Source organism: Chenopodium quinoa, unplaced genomic scaffold (assembly GCF_001683475.1).
Source record: "Chenopodium quinoa cultivar QQ74 unplaced genomic scaffold, ASM168347v1, whole genome shotgun sequence".
NCBI classification, from domain to species: domain Eukaryota; kingdom Viridiplantae; phylum Streptophyta; class Magnoliopsida; order Caryophyllales; family Amaranthaceae; genus Chenopodium; species Chenopodium quinoa.
In genome coordinates this window covers 10,087,319-10,104,467 of record NW_018742204.1, presented here as the reverse complement: position 1 = coordinate 10,104,467, position 17,149 = coordinate 10,087,319, and the positions used below count along the sequence as shown (strand labels likewise).

General features: G+C 33.5%; 1 protein-coding gene across 1 annotated transcript; it reads right to left on the bottom strand.

Moving 5' to 3' along the window:
- Positions 1-301: 301 nt before the first annotated feature.
- Positions 302-11,560, bottom strand: LOC110714786. Its single transcript, XM_021893366.1, has 6 exons — positions 11,212-11,560; positions 8,361-8,685; positions 3,582-3,681; positions 3,299-3,478; positions 2,209-2,326; positions 302-888 (listed from the first exon to the last, which is right to left on the bottom strand). The coding sequence occupies exons 2-6, from the start codon at positions 8,593-8,595 to the stop codon at positions 802-804; spliced, it is 720 nt and encodes a 239-aa protein (XP_021749058.1). The 5' UTR covers positions 8,596-8,685; positions 11,212-11,560; the 3' UTR covers positions 302-801.
- Between the last annotated feature and the right edge of the window lie 5,589 nt (positions 11,561-17,149).

Sequence of the window (17,149 nt, the reverse complement as noted above, 5' to 3'; positions counted from 1 at the left end):
ATTTATATTATAAGGTTCTGTTCACTTCATCTTATTAAACTGAAATTATTTTTATTGAACTTAAATTATTTTTACTACACCCAAATTATATCTGTTATATTTCTTCTTTTAAATTAGTGACTTTTTTTAGGTGAATTAATCAAGGCCTAAAACCACATACATCTTGCCCAAAATTTTAATGGAAAACTATACCAATAGGATAAGGTTAGTGCCTTAGTAATAATGATCCTCTACTACGCAATGGTATATTGAAAAGCTGAATTGGGTAATTGAAAGGTTATAAGTTCAATACGCCACTACATTTGAAAGCTAAGCACGTTTATTTAGTCTTTCAATGAACATCACTTCTCAATATTTGGTCGCTTGCATTCACAGATTCTTTACATTGGCAACTCTTCTTCGAGGTAATGGACAAAGAGATCAATTTATTTTACAATTATTCAAAGGCTACATGAAATTTTTAAGACGTGATTTAACATGCAAAAAATGCTATAGATAGCACAAATATAAAAAGTGTCACCCGCTAAACCGTTTCTATGAATCTATGATTAATGAGATCGCTATACACAAATTTTTTTTTTTTTCACAATAAAGTATGCAGTACATTGTAGGTTTGTATCAAGCTTCATATTTGCGGCTGAAAGAAGTGATTGGACCTGAACAGTTGACAATATGGCCGCCTATCCTTGTAAGTTTTGTCTGTTCAGCCCCAACGACGCTGGTTCGACTTAGGAGTTACACCAGGCAACAAGAGTTGCATATTGGTTGCTACTGAACACTTTTTTCGTTTTTAGAATGGTTTCACGTAGGAACATAGTTCTCAGGGTTGCTGTTTGGCTTAACAAGGCCTTTTAGCTTCCATCCTCCAAGTCCAGATGACTCAAAAGCCTGCAAGGTGAGTATTCTAATTTATGTCAGGAATTGTTAAACAGGAATTCTAAAGAGCACAACAATCAACAAAGAGAAATTTAAAGGAACCTTTAAATTTGTTCAATCAACAAAGATAAGTGTAAAAGAAAGTTTAAATTTAGGTTATTTCTGGTGTACACAAACAACATATCATGTAAAGCTCTGAGAATAAAACTTGTTCTCCATCATCTCAATTCCAAACGCATACGTCATCATTCATAATGAACAAGGATGCATTACTTTTCAGTGCATTTCATCAATAGTTTTCTAGGCACAACGATGAATCTTAATAATTCTCTAGTCAAAACAACATATTCAAATTGAATATATAACATAGACAACTAATCCTAATCGACAAGTTGATTATATAAATACAAAGTACCAACTTCATCTATGTAGCTAAGCTTGCAAAGCATAATTAAACTAAACTATATGTTTTTTGGTTTGTTCTCTTCGGCTTATTTTCAGTTCAGTTCAGCTCCAATAAGTTCAGTTCAGTTCTTATCTTAATTTCCTTCTCTCATAAAATATTCAGTTAAGTTAAGTTCAATTCAGTTCAGTTCAGAACACGCCCTTTATCCAATGTTTACTAAGCAGAGTATAATTGAAAACAATAGAACAATTGCCAACCAAATAAGCATTTACAACATTAGTAAACGCTTGAATTGGACATAAAATCACCAAGATATAGAAGCAAAACCTTAAGTATATTATATCTCATACCCCACTAAGTCATACAGAATCCTTCCTGAGCTCATAATTCCTTTATTCAAGTTAATATAACAAAGACTGAAATTTTTAATTTTCATGTCTATCTTGTATATTCAAATGGTTCCCAACCTTCTTCCTCTCTTTCACTTTTTACACTTAGCTACGAATGTGAGCCACTAATAACCTGAAGAGTTAACAAATTGACCTGTAAAACTAAACAGCCTAACTCTGGTCTCTAGATTTTTATCCATCTACAATCTACTAATAGCCAATATACATGATCGAAAACTGCTGGCATTGAGAAATAAAATACACTGGTTAAAACAAAGTGAGACTTGAAATTTTTCATAATCTAGTTGCAAACCTACTTTTTGTTACAAATTAGTCTTCATGTTCTTGGAATCCAACTTTTAACAAAAAGTATTGACATGTACAGCAAAAGATCAAGTTGGTTGAAAACTATATGGGCCTTCATCGTTGGTGTGACAGCCAAGACCCGTAATGGATCTTTGCTCTGGTTGCTAAAAGCAGTATTATCATCTAATTATTCATTGGAACAAAAAATTGAGTAAATATAAGAGATCTTACCTCTTCCCAGGATTTCCCAGTGGCTTCAAGCAAAGCAGCATTGCACGTATCCAATTCAATTACTGAACCAGTGAATGTGGAGGCTGCTTCCTCCCATCCTTTGTTATGTCCCATACACCTAAAAGAAATTTGGTTATATTTGTGATTCATTCAACTTATTACTTAGTTATTCTAGGATTAGAATGAAATTGAAAATAGGATACAGACAAACTTATTTTTCTTACACATCATCTCATGTAATGCATCATTAAATCCAGACTCTATGCTATTGGCCAAATTAGCAGTACCTTGGACCTTTCGTGCTAAACTTAAGATGATACAGGTACAAAATTCCAAACTCTACTCGAAATGAGATATGATTTTATTTATCAAGCTAATCAAAGAAGTATCTACAATTTTAAATAAATTTATCTAACATGTATCCCCCTTAATTTATCTTTTTGTTTCGTCTTTTTATCCTCTAGCTTTTTTCCCTAATTTCCCATTTTCCTACCTCTTCCCCTTCATCAACCCCCCTTAAACGTTCAACACTAATACCAACATTTAATTCAAAAATTCAGTTAACTTTCAATTTGATTTCTTAGTTAATTTACTAGAATTCCGTTCACCAATCTTTCCAACTATGTTTCAACCAATTCAATTAGAACCAAACAGGTAAGGTTTAATAGCCAAGAAAATTGATTTTTTTTTTTTTTTAAATCTAAGAAAAATAAATTCTCTTAAGCATTTGAACATGAGGTGATAATGCCTTGGTAGAGGTGGACTGAGTCCTGTGCTTTTTGTCGCCTCCTGTACTGCCCATGGCATGGTCAAGGTGTTTTGGTTTGCACCTAGGCGCACTTTTTAAAATATAGGACAAACCTCATATATTATCTCACCCATAATATTTATGCCTTTCCATTCTCTCTCCTTTTCAATATTCATAGATTGATTCACTTCATTTGGAATCTGAATTGGAACCATAACTTACTACATGTATATAAGGTTACAAGAGAATTATCAAATGTTTATCAACCGTGCTTAATATATGCGGTCAGAAGTATATATTCCAGAAAAGGGCATGAGAAACGCATGCAGTAAATTAACTCACATAACCGTAAAAATGTCATCTGAAGAGAATTTGCAAATCATCTTTTGAAGGTGTTCCGCAGTCTGCCTATCCATAGCAGCAATCGAGTAAAAACTAGGAATGAAATGTACAGCAGCCTGTAAGAACCCCCTGACTTGCTCTTGCATAACCAAGAGTGTCTCTCTTGTCCTCGTTGCATCACTGCCAGAAAGAAAGAAAAGTGTTATCAGAAAAATGAGTAAGCTGCTTCTGAGTAGATATAATATGGAAATAATAAAACATTAGTTCATAAGAAATAACAAACCTGCATAAGATCAGCTCAGGGACCCAACCTAAGAGTTGAAGTCTGTATGAGACGTCAGCAGCATCAGCACGACCAGCTTTACTCAGTGGACGATCATGATCTAACAAAATAATGATATCAAAGCAAGATTTAGGAATCTTGTCTGTTTGTCTTAGTTATTTCAATAAGCTGATAGCATTAGTTATTAAAAATACTACATCCGTTTCATATAATGTGCAACAAAGCGCTTGCTATGGATTCCTAGGCAAAAATTGTTTTTAAGTGTTAAATGGAGAGAGAAAGATAAAGATACATGTGATGAAGATAGAGATTGAGAGAAATAACAACTAGAAAGAAAAAAAAAACACATTTGTGGCACATAATGTGTAGAATCCATTTTTAGTAAATGCCCCACATAATATGGAACAGTGGTAATAAATCTAATCTAATATATATAAATAAAGTAGGCATTTTTGGAGAGCATTGGGAGCGCCACATAATAAAAGGTATATTTTCGACCTATCAAAAATTAGATTTTTATTTTATTTTAGAATTAAAAAAATCACTCGCCACCTAAACAAAAGTGACGAATAAAATTTTAAATTTTTGTCACGTAAGTAAAAACGACGAATAGTAATTTATTAGGATTTTATTTATTTAAGAACACTAAATTTTATCATTTTTATTTGTAACAAAACTAAAAATTATCTTTAGATATTAGGATTTATATTATTTAAAAAACTAAAAATTACATTTTGATATTTAATTAAAAAATATAAATTATCACTTAATGTTAATGGTTTTAAGTAAAAACGACGAATAGTAATTTATTAGGATTTTATTTATTTAAGAACACTAAATTTTATCATTTTTATTTGTAACAAAACTAAAAATTATCTTTAGATATTAGGATTTATATTATTCAAAAAACTAAAAATTATATTTTGATATTTAATTAAAAAATATAAATTATCACTTGATGTTAATGGTTTTATGTATATATCTGATGATATATATGATACTTTCATGCAAAATTTTTGAAACTTATAATGCAAGAAACCAAAAAAATATTTATATACAAAATGTATATAAAAATTTGTGCATCACACACCACATAAGCAAAAGTAATATTTCGACCAATGAAAAATTAGATTTATATATTAATTTAGAATTTTAATTTTCAGTGCCCATTTAAGAAAAAATTAACAAATGAAATTTGAGAATTGAAAAACAAAAATTAGTAATTTAAGATTTAAATTATGAAAAAAAAAAAACAAAAATTATCTTTTACATTAGGATTTATATCATTTTAACAAATAATTAGAAATTAAAAATATATTTTGATTTAATGATGAATGAGATAATATTTATTTCAATTTATAAATTCAAATTCTGTATACATAAAACTTAACAAAATAGAAATTCTGTATACCTTAAATTAATTTAGAAATTCTGTATACCTTAAATTAATGTTAAAATAATAGAATAGAAAATAAAAACAAAAAATATTAAGAAATGACAAAAAAAATATACAAAATGATATATTTAAAAACCGTGCATCGCACGGTATTACATCTAGTATATAAACAAAGTAGACATTTTTCGAGAGCATTTGGCGCACTACATAAGCAAAGGTGTTTTTTTCGACCAATTAAAAATTAGATTTGTATTTTATCTTAGATTTTAAAAAAAATCAATCGTCGCCTAAGCAAAATTAACGAATGAGACTTAAGAATTTTAATATTTAGGTAAAAACAATGAATAGTAATTTATTAATATTTTAATTTTTTTAAAAAGCTAAAACTTGTCTTTTTTAAAAGAACTAAAAATTATCTTTAGATATTAAAATTTATATTATTTCAAAAACTAAAAATTATACAAAATGATTTATTAAAAAGATCGTGCATCGCAACCGTATTATTAGACCAATGACAAAATTAGATTTACATTTTATTTTAGAATTGAAAAATTCACTCGCCACCTAAGAAAATTAACAAATGAAATTTAACAATTTAAATTTAATCTACACATATTTGAAAAACAATGAATAGTGATTGATGCAAATTTTCAATAAATTGTTATGAGAATTTTATTTACTCTTAATCAATTCAAGTGTCATCAGCGAATAAAATCACATTTTTTATTACATTAAACAAATAAAATTATACATTTTCGATAAAAATTTAATCACAATATTAATAATAAAAAAATAGTTAACTTATAAAATAAAAATCACGTTCAATAAAAATTATATAAATTGAAAATTGTGAAAATCAAGTTCTTTCAAAAATTGAAAATAAAGTTCAATTTTGGATTACATCTATTAACTATTACTAAAACAAAACGTTGCTAACGTCATCACTGTCCACATGCCATTCTAATAAAAAAAATCCCCGCCTAAATACAAGGATGATGTCATCTTCCATTTTTTTATTTTTTTTTTGTTGTTGTGGAGGTACCATATATAACAATCATGAAATTTGAATATTAAAAACTTCTACATTACAACTACAACCTATCAACTTATCCTAGAAATGAAACAATTGTAAATAGCACACTAATAAATGAACTCCTACATTGAAATTTGTATTAGAAGTCGTTGAACAAGTATTTATATCATAATTTTGATAAAAATCTATAATTATAATAAAATTTGTACAAAGTGCATAATTCTTATTTATATTTATTTATTCATTATTTTTTAAAATATACAGATTATAAAAAATAGATTTTATATAAACCGTGCATCACACGGGTTCTAACCTAGTAACTATATAAAATAAGAAGATTGATTGTTAGCTGTCATAAAGAAGTATATAGAGTAGCAAATTAATGAAAAAGCGGACAAGCATATAGAAAAAGCTACTCTAACAGCTTTTTCATTCTTAGCTCAGGCACCTTAAGGACCTTAACTACATTACCAAGCTAAAATCCAAAAGGCAACTATAAAGTAGACAAAAAGCCATTGCTAAAATTCAAAAATGAAATGAGTGAGGTAAGAAGAAATTGAATAATAATATGGGGAAAAAGGAAGTTTATGACAAAAAAGTATACTCCTTCCAAATAATTTGTTGCATATGCTTTTAGAGGGTCAGTGTATACAAGCTTTATCAGTATTATTTCACTAATATATGAGAAATAATATTATCAAGTGTAATCTAATTAGACTTCTCATTACGAATTCCTGATATCAACTTTTGATAAGACTAATAGGTACTTTTGTAGTGACTTGTGAGGAGGGAGCTTGACGTCGAAATATGCCCCTTGACTATACTTTTTCGGTGCAAACCATCACACTTGTGGCACGTGATGCTTTAATAAAAGACCATTTCGTTTTTTTTTCCCCACATTTTTACTTTTTCCTCTCTTTCTATCGTCAAGATTTCTCTCAAAATCCTACTCTTTCCTCAAAATCATGGGAAAAACAAACGAAGGAAAAGACATTTTTTAAACATTACGTGCATTTCACATGATGATCAACTTCGGAAAAGTGAAGTCAGCGACCATATTCTAATGTCAAGGTCTCTCCTCACAGCAAAAATGACTTATAAGGACCTTTTTCACCACTTTGAACATATGAGGTCCTTCACAAAAAAGTGAACATATAAGTACCTTTTGGACAAATTAATACATAATTTGAGAACTTTAACAGCCAAATTGTGTCTTTTTCTCTAAGTCCATGAAAAGGCAAATGTAGTAAAAAGAGGGGAAAGAAGACATTAAGTATTATAAGCAAAAGAAAAAGAATAAGATGAAAAACCAAAATCAAATGATACACAAGCCAAATAAAACTCCCAACCTAAGCATACATATCAAATACCCTTGCCAACAAGGCAATGGTACTTTTTGTTACAAAAATATAAAACAATAGTTGTCACGCCTTAGTTTAGACATCTCAAGATTTTGTTTTATGCAACTAGTCCGACCCAAAAATTCTTTTTTATTTCAGCAAATACTAAGAAGACCTTGCTACAATAGGATCAAGTACAATTAATATAAATGTGATATTGTGAATGTGTGATTTTTTCCAATTATTATGTTATGACTACTGCACAAAAGTATTCATTTTCAGAGCACTAACCTAGTCAACAGGAAATATAAATGAAACAACCTAATTAGTTTAAACAAAGTCAGAAAAGTCCATAGTTAACATGAAGCTTGCATAATATGCAAAAGAGGGTCAAAGATTAGGAGTTTAGCAGTGACATCAAATGTTAAACCAGAAAGTAGGAAGGCGTCTTCAAAATCTTAGAGTAGGCTTGTAGCAGAAAAAAAACAATTAAAATGTGTACATGGGTCAACCAATCATATAATAGCATCAATTATAATTAGACACTTTAATCCGCACTCATTTTTGCAGTTAGTCACTTTATTTGGGGCAAGGAAGTTTCGATGATAGCTTGGTTACCCTTATATTCATCCCAAGAAGATCCAAAGAGCTCGTGCCTCGTGGTATGGTAACAATCCAACTGTAAGTAGAGGTCCAAGGTGGTTTAAACTTTCAGAAAGGAGAAATAAGTTAGCTAAACTAATGTAGTTTCAAAAAGCCATGTTTATACCCTCGATTAAAAGACGTGTAAGGGATAGAGTAAAAAAACTTTCAGACGGGAGCAGTAAGTGACTAAACAATTCACTAAGCCATGGTGAAAGCTTTAATGAAGTGATGAATTAAAAAAACTACTGTCAAACAGCATTAGGCATGTATGGAACAACACCTTGAGACCTTCAAAAATATTATAATGTTCCAACATTTAGCTAAGCACAAATGTTTTAGGAGAAAAAGAATTGTGGATTGATTACCCCGTAAAGAATGATCATTCCATGAGCTCTCCGCATGACGCAATAGAATCAGACGACGGGTTACAGATTTTGAGGGGGTCTTCGCCAGAGCAGAGCTGTCAACATTGCCAAGAATTTGAGACACATAAGGCAGGCGTTTTACTTTCTTTTGGATAAGTGGACAAGGAAAGAATGAAGGTGACGAAGAAGAGAATAAGGAGGATCTAAGAGGCGTGCAGTAGAGTGCAGCTTCCATAGTAATTTCCAAATTCTGGCTTATGCCCACATAATCCTCCTTATCACCTGATAACTATATAAGCTGACTCTGCTAAGTCAAGCCCTCAAACTGTATGCAAACAAACAAGAAGTTCATCAGAAAAAGGTTACTCAGACACGTATTACTTATACAAACTATATCTCAATCAGGCAAGGCAATTAGAGTTCAATTGGCATTTATCTTTAGATGGTGACATTAATCAAGACTGCTTATAAGAAAGACAAAGGCCATGTTTGGTAATTGGCTTTTTAATGGCTTTTTGGTAAGTTTTTGGCTTTTGGCTTTTTTAGGTGGTCAAACAGCCAAAAAAATGTGTTTGATAATTAGCTTTTTAGTCAGCGAAAAAGCTGGCTTTTAAGCCAAAATGAAAAAGCTGCTTTGAGTAGCTTTTTTGTTGGCTTTTGGCTTGTTGGCCTACAAATTATCTAATAAACAGGCAACAACCGACAATTAATTTACCAAACACTTTTATAAACAACCAGCTTAAACAGTCAATTTCAAAAGCCATTATAAACAGCCAAACATTCCAGCTAGTCAAACAAGCCAAGTGAACCAGCCACCAGCCAACCACCAACAACCATTTTCCAAATAAGGCCAAAATGCAACATCACCACGCCACTTTTGCCGTATGCTACCATCCCCTAGCAATTCATGCCAATTTTAGATGGTACTAGTATATACGTCCTTAGTTCTTTCATTATTGAAACATGTAGGTGAAGCACAATATTTTAGCAGACCATGTGATGGTGAGAGAGATATAAAGAAATAACACAATGTACCTATATGGATATAGAGAAAGATCTAGAGGAATCACGTGCACATAAGAAAACATTGCAATAAATAAGAAACTTCCATAAAAGGAAAATTTTAGGACATATTCTTAAAAGGTTTTATATAGTACATTGAAGATCTAAAGTTTTAAAGGTTCCTAATAAAGAGGATAAAGGTTCATAATACATCACAACTTTACCCCTCTTGTCTTTTGCTGTTTATCACGAATGAAAATTAAAGATCAGATTACATGATGCAAGAAACCTGATACAAAATCTAAAACAAGCACTTGAAGCACAGAAATAAAGAAAATAAATTCAGACCCACAACGAGTCTTAAGGATAACTTACTTCAGTACTTCTAAGATTCTTCCACCATAAAAAATAAAAAATAAAAAAAATCCAAAACAGCTTAACATACACAATAAAAGAATTTGTCCCTTATTAGTAATCCCTGCCCCAATCCCCCAAGAAAACAAGATACCTAATAATAATCCAATCATGCTCTAGGATACAGTTATCAAACAAAGGACAATAATTTGGCGATTCCAATGAACCAGTCACATTTTGTAGGGCCAAAGTGGACCGCAGGTCAACATAGGGTGAAGCGATAAACCCAACTACACACTCAGCCACCATGTGTGAAATATACAACCACCTCAATTCATTAGTCTTTGCTATGCAGCAAGTATTCATCCGTATGAGGTATTGATCACTAAAGTTTTTTCTTACAATTATAATGGTATTGTTTTGTGTACCATTTTGAAGGTATATAATACCATCCTCTGCACAATATGCTCATCCTTTTGAAGGTAACTTTTCATTCCCATCTTTTATTAATAATCAGAGAGTTGTAGTTGATTTCATTTCATATGGTACTGCAATGTGACGCATAAAGTCAATCAACAAATAATTGATTAATCCTTTTGATACATTTTTTCAACTATCTACTTCTCCCAAGGGTAATAGCAATAGATAACGAGAGTTGTTCGGTGTTGACAGAGACGAATAGAATCTAAACTAAATTTCTTTAGTCAATGACTACTATCTCGAGCCGAGGAAACAAACCCAATAAATTAATGACCACATGAATCGGTTACAATACTCAATAACCAAAACAAGAATTGCTTACTAAACCGCTCGTAAAAGATAAAAAAAATTCATTGAAATTGAAGTCAAAAGAATCATATAATGGATTGAAATTCTAACAAAAACCCATGTAATATATAACAAAATTGAACCAAAAATACTCCATTCTAGATAATACAGAACCCATAAAAAGTAGAGCAGATCTAAGAATAAGAGGAAATTAAACAAAACAGAGAGATACAACAATAATGTTATACATATTAAATCAACAATAATGTCTTCAATTATACGAAGTAATTCATATGGCATGAGTCAACCTATAAATTTATCTTTCGTGCTATGAGCCTATGATTGTAACCCACATAAAAAACACATGCATTATCCCAATTCAAGAAACAGCAAACTGTAATTTTTTTTTTTTTTTTTTTTTTTTTTTTTTGGAAACCAGCAAACTGTAAATTTAACACAATCTCAATTAAAATTATTCAACACAGAAATAATCTAACAACTAATAGAGAAAAAAAAAAGTCAGAATAATTGCACGCATTTGGGATTTTACATTGAAACACTACAGTAAAAAAATAGGGCTTTTGCATAATCAATCAATTTCAAATGACTTTTCATTAATCGACTTCAATTTACCATGGAACCCAGATTAAAAGCAATAATCGGACAAAAAATACAATAAAAACCCTAAAATCTGCAATTGGAAAAATAATGAGTCAAGCGAACTAACCTGAGAGGAGATGTAACGGTGGCAGCAAATGAATTGCGACGGTGAACGAAGAAACGTGAAATGGATAGAAATTGAGATAAACTGTGCCTTCTGCTTTAAGTATTTTTTATTTTTTTTTATAAGATTAATATTACAAGTAATTTTTTTTTTTCGGGAGAGAGAAGTGCCGCATGCGTATTGATTTCGGCCGTGTTTGGTTATCAGCGTTTTGAAAACAGCTTTTTTTTAAGCACAATTAGGCCTCGTTCTTTAGAGCGGCTCGACTCTGCTTTACTCTGCTCTGTTCTGTTCTGCTCTGCTCAAATTAAATTTGTTCTGCTCTAAAGAAATATGCTCGGCTCTGCTCTGCTCTGCTTAATTTTCAAATAATAATTAGGAAAATTTGTAAATTACTATCCATAAAGGGGTTCTATTTTGAAATTACCACCCATTAAAACTTTTATTTTAAATAACCACCCATTAAATTAAAAAAACATTTCAGTTGACCACCTTTTTTGAAATTCCGGTGGAAAATCCGGTTGAGGGGCCCACCTTATTAACTTCCTTCCTTTTTTTTTCATTTCCCTTAACCTAACCTTCTGATTGAAACATTAAACTCAAAAAAACGTCTTCTCTCATCAAGTTTTTTAATTAATTCATCCAAAAGCATCAATCTTTCCCTTTTTCTTCCTTTGATTCTCTGTCAACTTTGCAACTATCCCTTAAGGGTTGAATCAGAACCCTAACTTTTTTTTTTCTGCAAATTGGGACCCTATTTTTTTTAAGACAATTGGGACCCTATTTGTACTTGCATTTGCTGTTGAAGTCGCCATCTTAGTGTGTTTTCTGGGGACCAAAAGCGCGTAGGTGAAGCTCCTGTCAAATGCTGATGTCAATGGCGACCCCTGAGGTAAGCAATTGGGACCCTTTACAATTTCAGACATGTAGCCTAATTGCAAACCCCCCCCCCCCCAATTTTAAAGCCCTAGGAATCCTAATTCAAAAATTGCAGAAACCCTTAATTTTATTACCCCAGAAACCCTAATTTCAAAATTTCAGACATGTACCAGCTACAATTTGGATGAAATTTGGGGCAAAAGTTGTGAATTAATGTTGGATAATTTATAAAGAAAAAAAATCGAGGAAGGAAACATTCAAAAGAGCCAAATTCGTCGTTTTTAGCTGTTATGTGGGACCCTCAAACGGATTTACCACCGAAATTACAAAAAAGGTGGTAATGTGAAAACTTTTTTAATTTAATGGGTGGTTATTTAAAATAAAAGTTTTAATGGGTGGTAATTTCAAAACATGACCCCTTTTTGGATGGTAATTTACAAATTTTCCTAATAATTAATAATAACAACAATAATAATTAATATTGTATTAATGACAATAATTTATTATTTAGAATAATTATAATAATTATTAATATTAAAAATAATTTTAATAATTAACAATAATAATAATAATAATTTTAATAATTAATAATAATTTTAATAACTAATAAAAATAATAATAATTTTAATAATAATTAATAATAATGATTTTAATAATTAATAATAATAATAATTTTAATAATAATAATAATAATAATTATTATTATTAATGATAATAATAATAATAAATATTATTATTATTATTAATTTTAATATTAATAATAATAATAATTATTAATAATTTTAATAATTAATAATAATTTTAATAATTAATAATTATTATTATTATTATTAATTAATAATAATAATAATTTTAATAATTAATAATAATAATTATTATTATTATTATTATTAATTAATTAATAATAATAATAATTTTAATTATTATTATTATTATTATTAATTTTAATAATTAATAATAATAATTTTAATAATAAATAATAATAATAATAATAATAATAATAAAAACATTAATAATAATAACATTAATAATAGTATTAATAATAATGTTGAAATCTGATCTACTCGGCTCGGCTCTACTCTGCTCTGCTCGGCTATCCTGAAATCTGCTCTGCTCTGCTGAAATTTAAGTGGATTGCTAAACATCGCCCGCAAATCTCCACATAAAGCCCACAAACTTATATTGAAGTTACAATATTGCCCTTGACCTTAAAAAAAAAACACAACCTCAATAAAAATCAAAGTACGGGGATGTCGAGGCTCGTGGCGGCAAGGTGGTTGGCTCGTGGCGGCAAGGTAGTGGTGGCTCGTGGCGGCAAGGTGGTGGTGGCGCCAGGTCCGGCAGCCACGTCCACCGGCCTGGCGTCTGGGCAGGACGCCCAGCCACGGTGAGTGGCGTTTGGGACAGGCGCCAGGCCGGTGGACGTGGCTGCCGGACCTGGCGCCACCACCAGCCACGGGCCGTCCTGGCCAGGCGCCCCAGCTACCTTAAATTATTTTTTTTTAACTTTTTTTTTTTTTTTTTTTGGAAAATCTAAAAAATTTTCTCCGGCCTATCTCCGGCGACCCTCGCCTCTCCGGCCTCCCTGGGCAACCCAGTACGACTCCACATTTGTTAGATCGAGATTTGTTCACTTTGGGTACGATTTTAGAAATGGGAAAAATTGTCAAACCATGTCTAATTTGTGGGCTTTATGTGGAGATTTGCGGGCGATGTTTAACAAATCCCAAATTTAATTTGCTCTGTTGACCCCTGCTTTGCTCTGCTCTGCCCAGAAGCTCAAAAGAACAGGGCCTTAGAGGGTTTGACCAAACCAATCATTTAATTGAGGTATTTGGTGAGCAGCATATTACATTAGCTGATTGGTATGAATCAGCTTATTTTGAAAACGCTCCAAACCCCAGCGTATTCAAAATAGTTGATTTGATTACCTTGCATAATTACACAAATGCCCAAATATCACAGAAACAAATCACCCTTCTCTCTAGAAATTAATAAGAAAAATTTAATTAATAGAAAATTAAGCAAAATCAGTGAAAGGGGTAAACGGATTACAATAGGGATGTCAGTGGGGCGGGTCAAGTAGGAGACCCGTCCCATTCCCGCCCCAGTGGGGCGGGGATAGGTCTTGGTTTGGTAGGTGGTGGGGCGGGGATGGGGATAAAAATCATACCCACCATGGGTGATGGGCGGGGGTGGATTTACATTGTACCCGCCCCATCCCCGCCCCGCTCCACCCGCCCCACTTCGTACCCACCTTATCCCCACCTTACACCCAGATCTATATATTTTATAAAACAAAATTATATACTTTTATACTATTTTATACATAAAAAAAATATGTAAAATAAAATAGTAGATATAATAATTTGTACTACACTAATTTTATAACTAAAAAAAGTGTGTAATATTAATAATAATTTTATTTGTTGTAATTTATACGTAATATTAAATATGTTGGATTGTGTATTGGGAGGTGGGTTTTAATTAAGTAGGGATTAGGCGGGTCTTAGGTGGGGATTAAGTGGGGATGAATATCCAAGTGGGGGATGGGGCGGGGATGGGGATGAATTTTGGACCGCCGCGGGGATAGGGGCGGAAATAGGGATGAAAATTTTAGGTGGGGATGGGGATGGGAAGGCCAACATCCGCCCCATTAACATCCCTAGATTACAATAACAATTATCATTAACAATAATCCAAAAAAAAAAACAACCAAACAAACCTATTGTTTAGGGTAAAAATTACCCATGACAAATGGACCAATCCGGACCTGCCACGTGTCCACCACGTGGGCCAATCAGCGTCCGCCATTTGTCACCCTAAGAGGTCCAACATGGACTAATCAGGCCACGCCACGTGGCCTCCCATATGCCAAATAGGCAAAATGGCCACCAAGGCCCAAAGTCCGAGAGAAGCTCAATTTTCCCTGGTTAACCTAAACCTAAAATTGGCACGCTTCTCAAGACTATAAATACATAATTAATCCTCATTAAAGGGGATTCAGCAATTGATGACTCTCACCTAGAGAAGTCTAAACACATTGATCACTCCTCCCCTAGAGGAACCAGATCTCCCACCTTTACTTTCCGCATTTATCACTCCTCAAACAAGTACTAACTTGACCGTTGGAGGCGGAGCTCCCACCACAAGGAGTCTCCGTTGTTTTGCAGGTACAGGCGCAAGGATACCAGTCCCGGAATTGTAACTCTCCCGCAGGACATCAGAAAACCCTGAAACATTTTGGCGCCGTCTGTGGGGAGAGTACTTCTGAGATGGCATCCACGTCTGTACCGACTCGAGAAGAGAGGCGTCCCCTAGACGACCCTCAAGTTCAGTCGGACCATGATACTGAGGAAGAATTTAAAGTTGAAGCTCACACAGCTTCAGACGGGACCCTAAGGGCCCGGCGCACCAGTCCTACCGAAAGGAGGGAACGAGAGGCTGGTCCCAGTCGGCCAGCCGGCCCACCGCCTGAGACTCAGCAGGCGGCCGAAGGATCTGCTCCTATTACTAGGACAGAACTCATGACTCTCATGATTACTTTCAAGGGAAAGATCCAAGAGCTTGTCAATAAAAAGGCGACTGCTCCACCAAAGGAACAGTCGGCCAGATCAAACAACTCCCAGTTGAAGTTACATGCGCCTCGCATGAAACTACTGGGTACAACCGGCAATATACCAGCCTCCGAGCATCCGGCCAGGCGGCCAACTACTGCAGGCGTCATACGGCCGAATGCAAAGAGTCAGACGGTCAAGCTTGTAAGCTATTTATTATTATCATATCATTATTATGATGGTAAAAAAAATAAAAATAAAATAAAAGAGGCTATTGGCAGAATGGCTTGGAATGCCGAGCTAAAAGAGATTCCGTGCATACAATGTCAATGTTTTGGGAAGAACCGCCATCCCTCATATGAAATCACAAGTGAGCTCAATCTGAGAGTATGAAGCTCCATGCAAACAGGCAGCAGCATGACTCAATGAGCAGCCAACACTATACAAGCCCCAAGCAGTCGGCCTTGTGTACTAAGCGCAGGAAAAAGGGGGCTAGTGATGTGTGGGAGTCTTATGTGTTTAATCATCATATGCAAATAAACAAAGCTCACCCTAAAACAGCCGGCTTATCATTATGTTACCCAATGCCGATCAAGTAAAGTTTGTTCTTGTGTGAAAAATAGCATGAGTCTATTGCAATATCGAGGCACAAATGGCATTATCATGCGAGACAAAGGCAGCGTAACAAAAACGTGTGTGTGTTGATATGCATGGCTGAACGCAAGGTGTAATAGGCGGCCACAAGTGCTCTTCAAGACGGCAGCCGGCCCCATCCCAGTCACAAAAACATCCAGCCATGTGCGGCACTTAACGCAACAAGCCACCATCAAAACAGCAGGCACTCGGTTGAAAGAACATAAGCTAATGTGGGTCTTCATGCTTTTGTAATGAGGGCCGAGTATTCTGATCATTTTGGTCTAAATAATGCCCAGCACGATCAGAAAAACATTAATACAAGCAGCAATTATGTGCCAAGCTAACTCTGAAATACACGGCCAAATGCCGAGTTCGAGGCGAAAAGGTTTCAACTCCATGAAAACTGAGCAATCTTTGAATTTTGTTAGGCAATGCATAATAAGCAAGTCAACTGGTACTATGTTGATAGCTCAGACAGCCATCTCTATGCATTTGGAGATACATTCGGCTACAAGCCATCACCATGCATTTGACTAAAAGGCTAAAATCGACTGGTATTGTTGATGGCTGCCCCTTGTATGTATTCGAAGCAACACACTTCTCGCTGTTTGCGTTTCGCATTTGGATGGCCGAATGCTTTGATGAAGGAGCAGGCGGCATCCAGATACAGTGAGCTCGATTTGAGAGTACAAGCGGCCATCTATACAGGCGCTAAGCATTCAGCTCTTCGCTGTTGACCCTTGCAAACAAGAGCTTAATGGCTCCTACTTCAGAACGCATACAAGCATCCAAAATCAACACTCGGTTGGTTCAATACAATCGGCTCTATAATCATTCAACGACAGCCGAGAGAATTATTGCTCATCTCA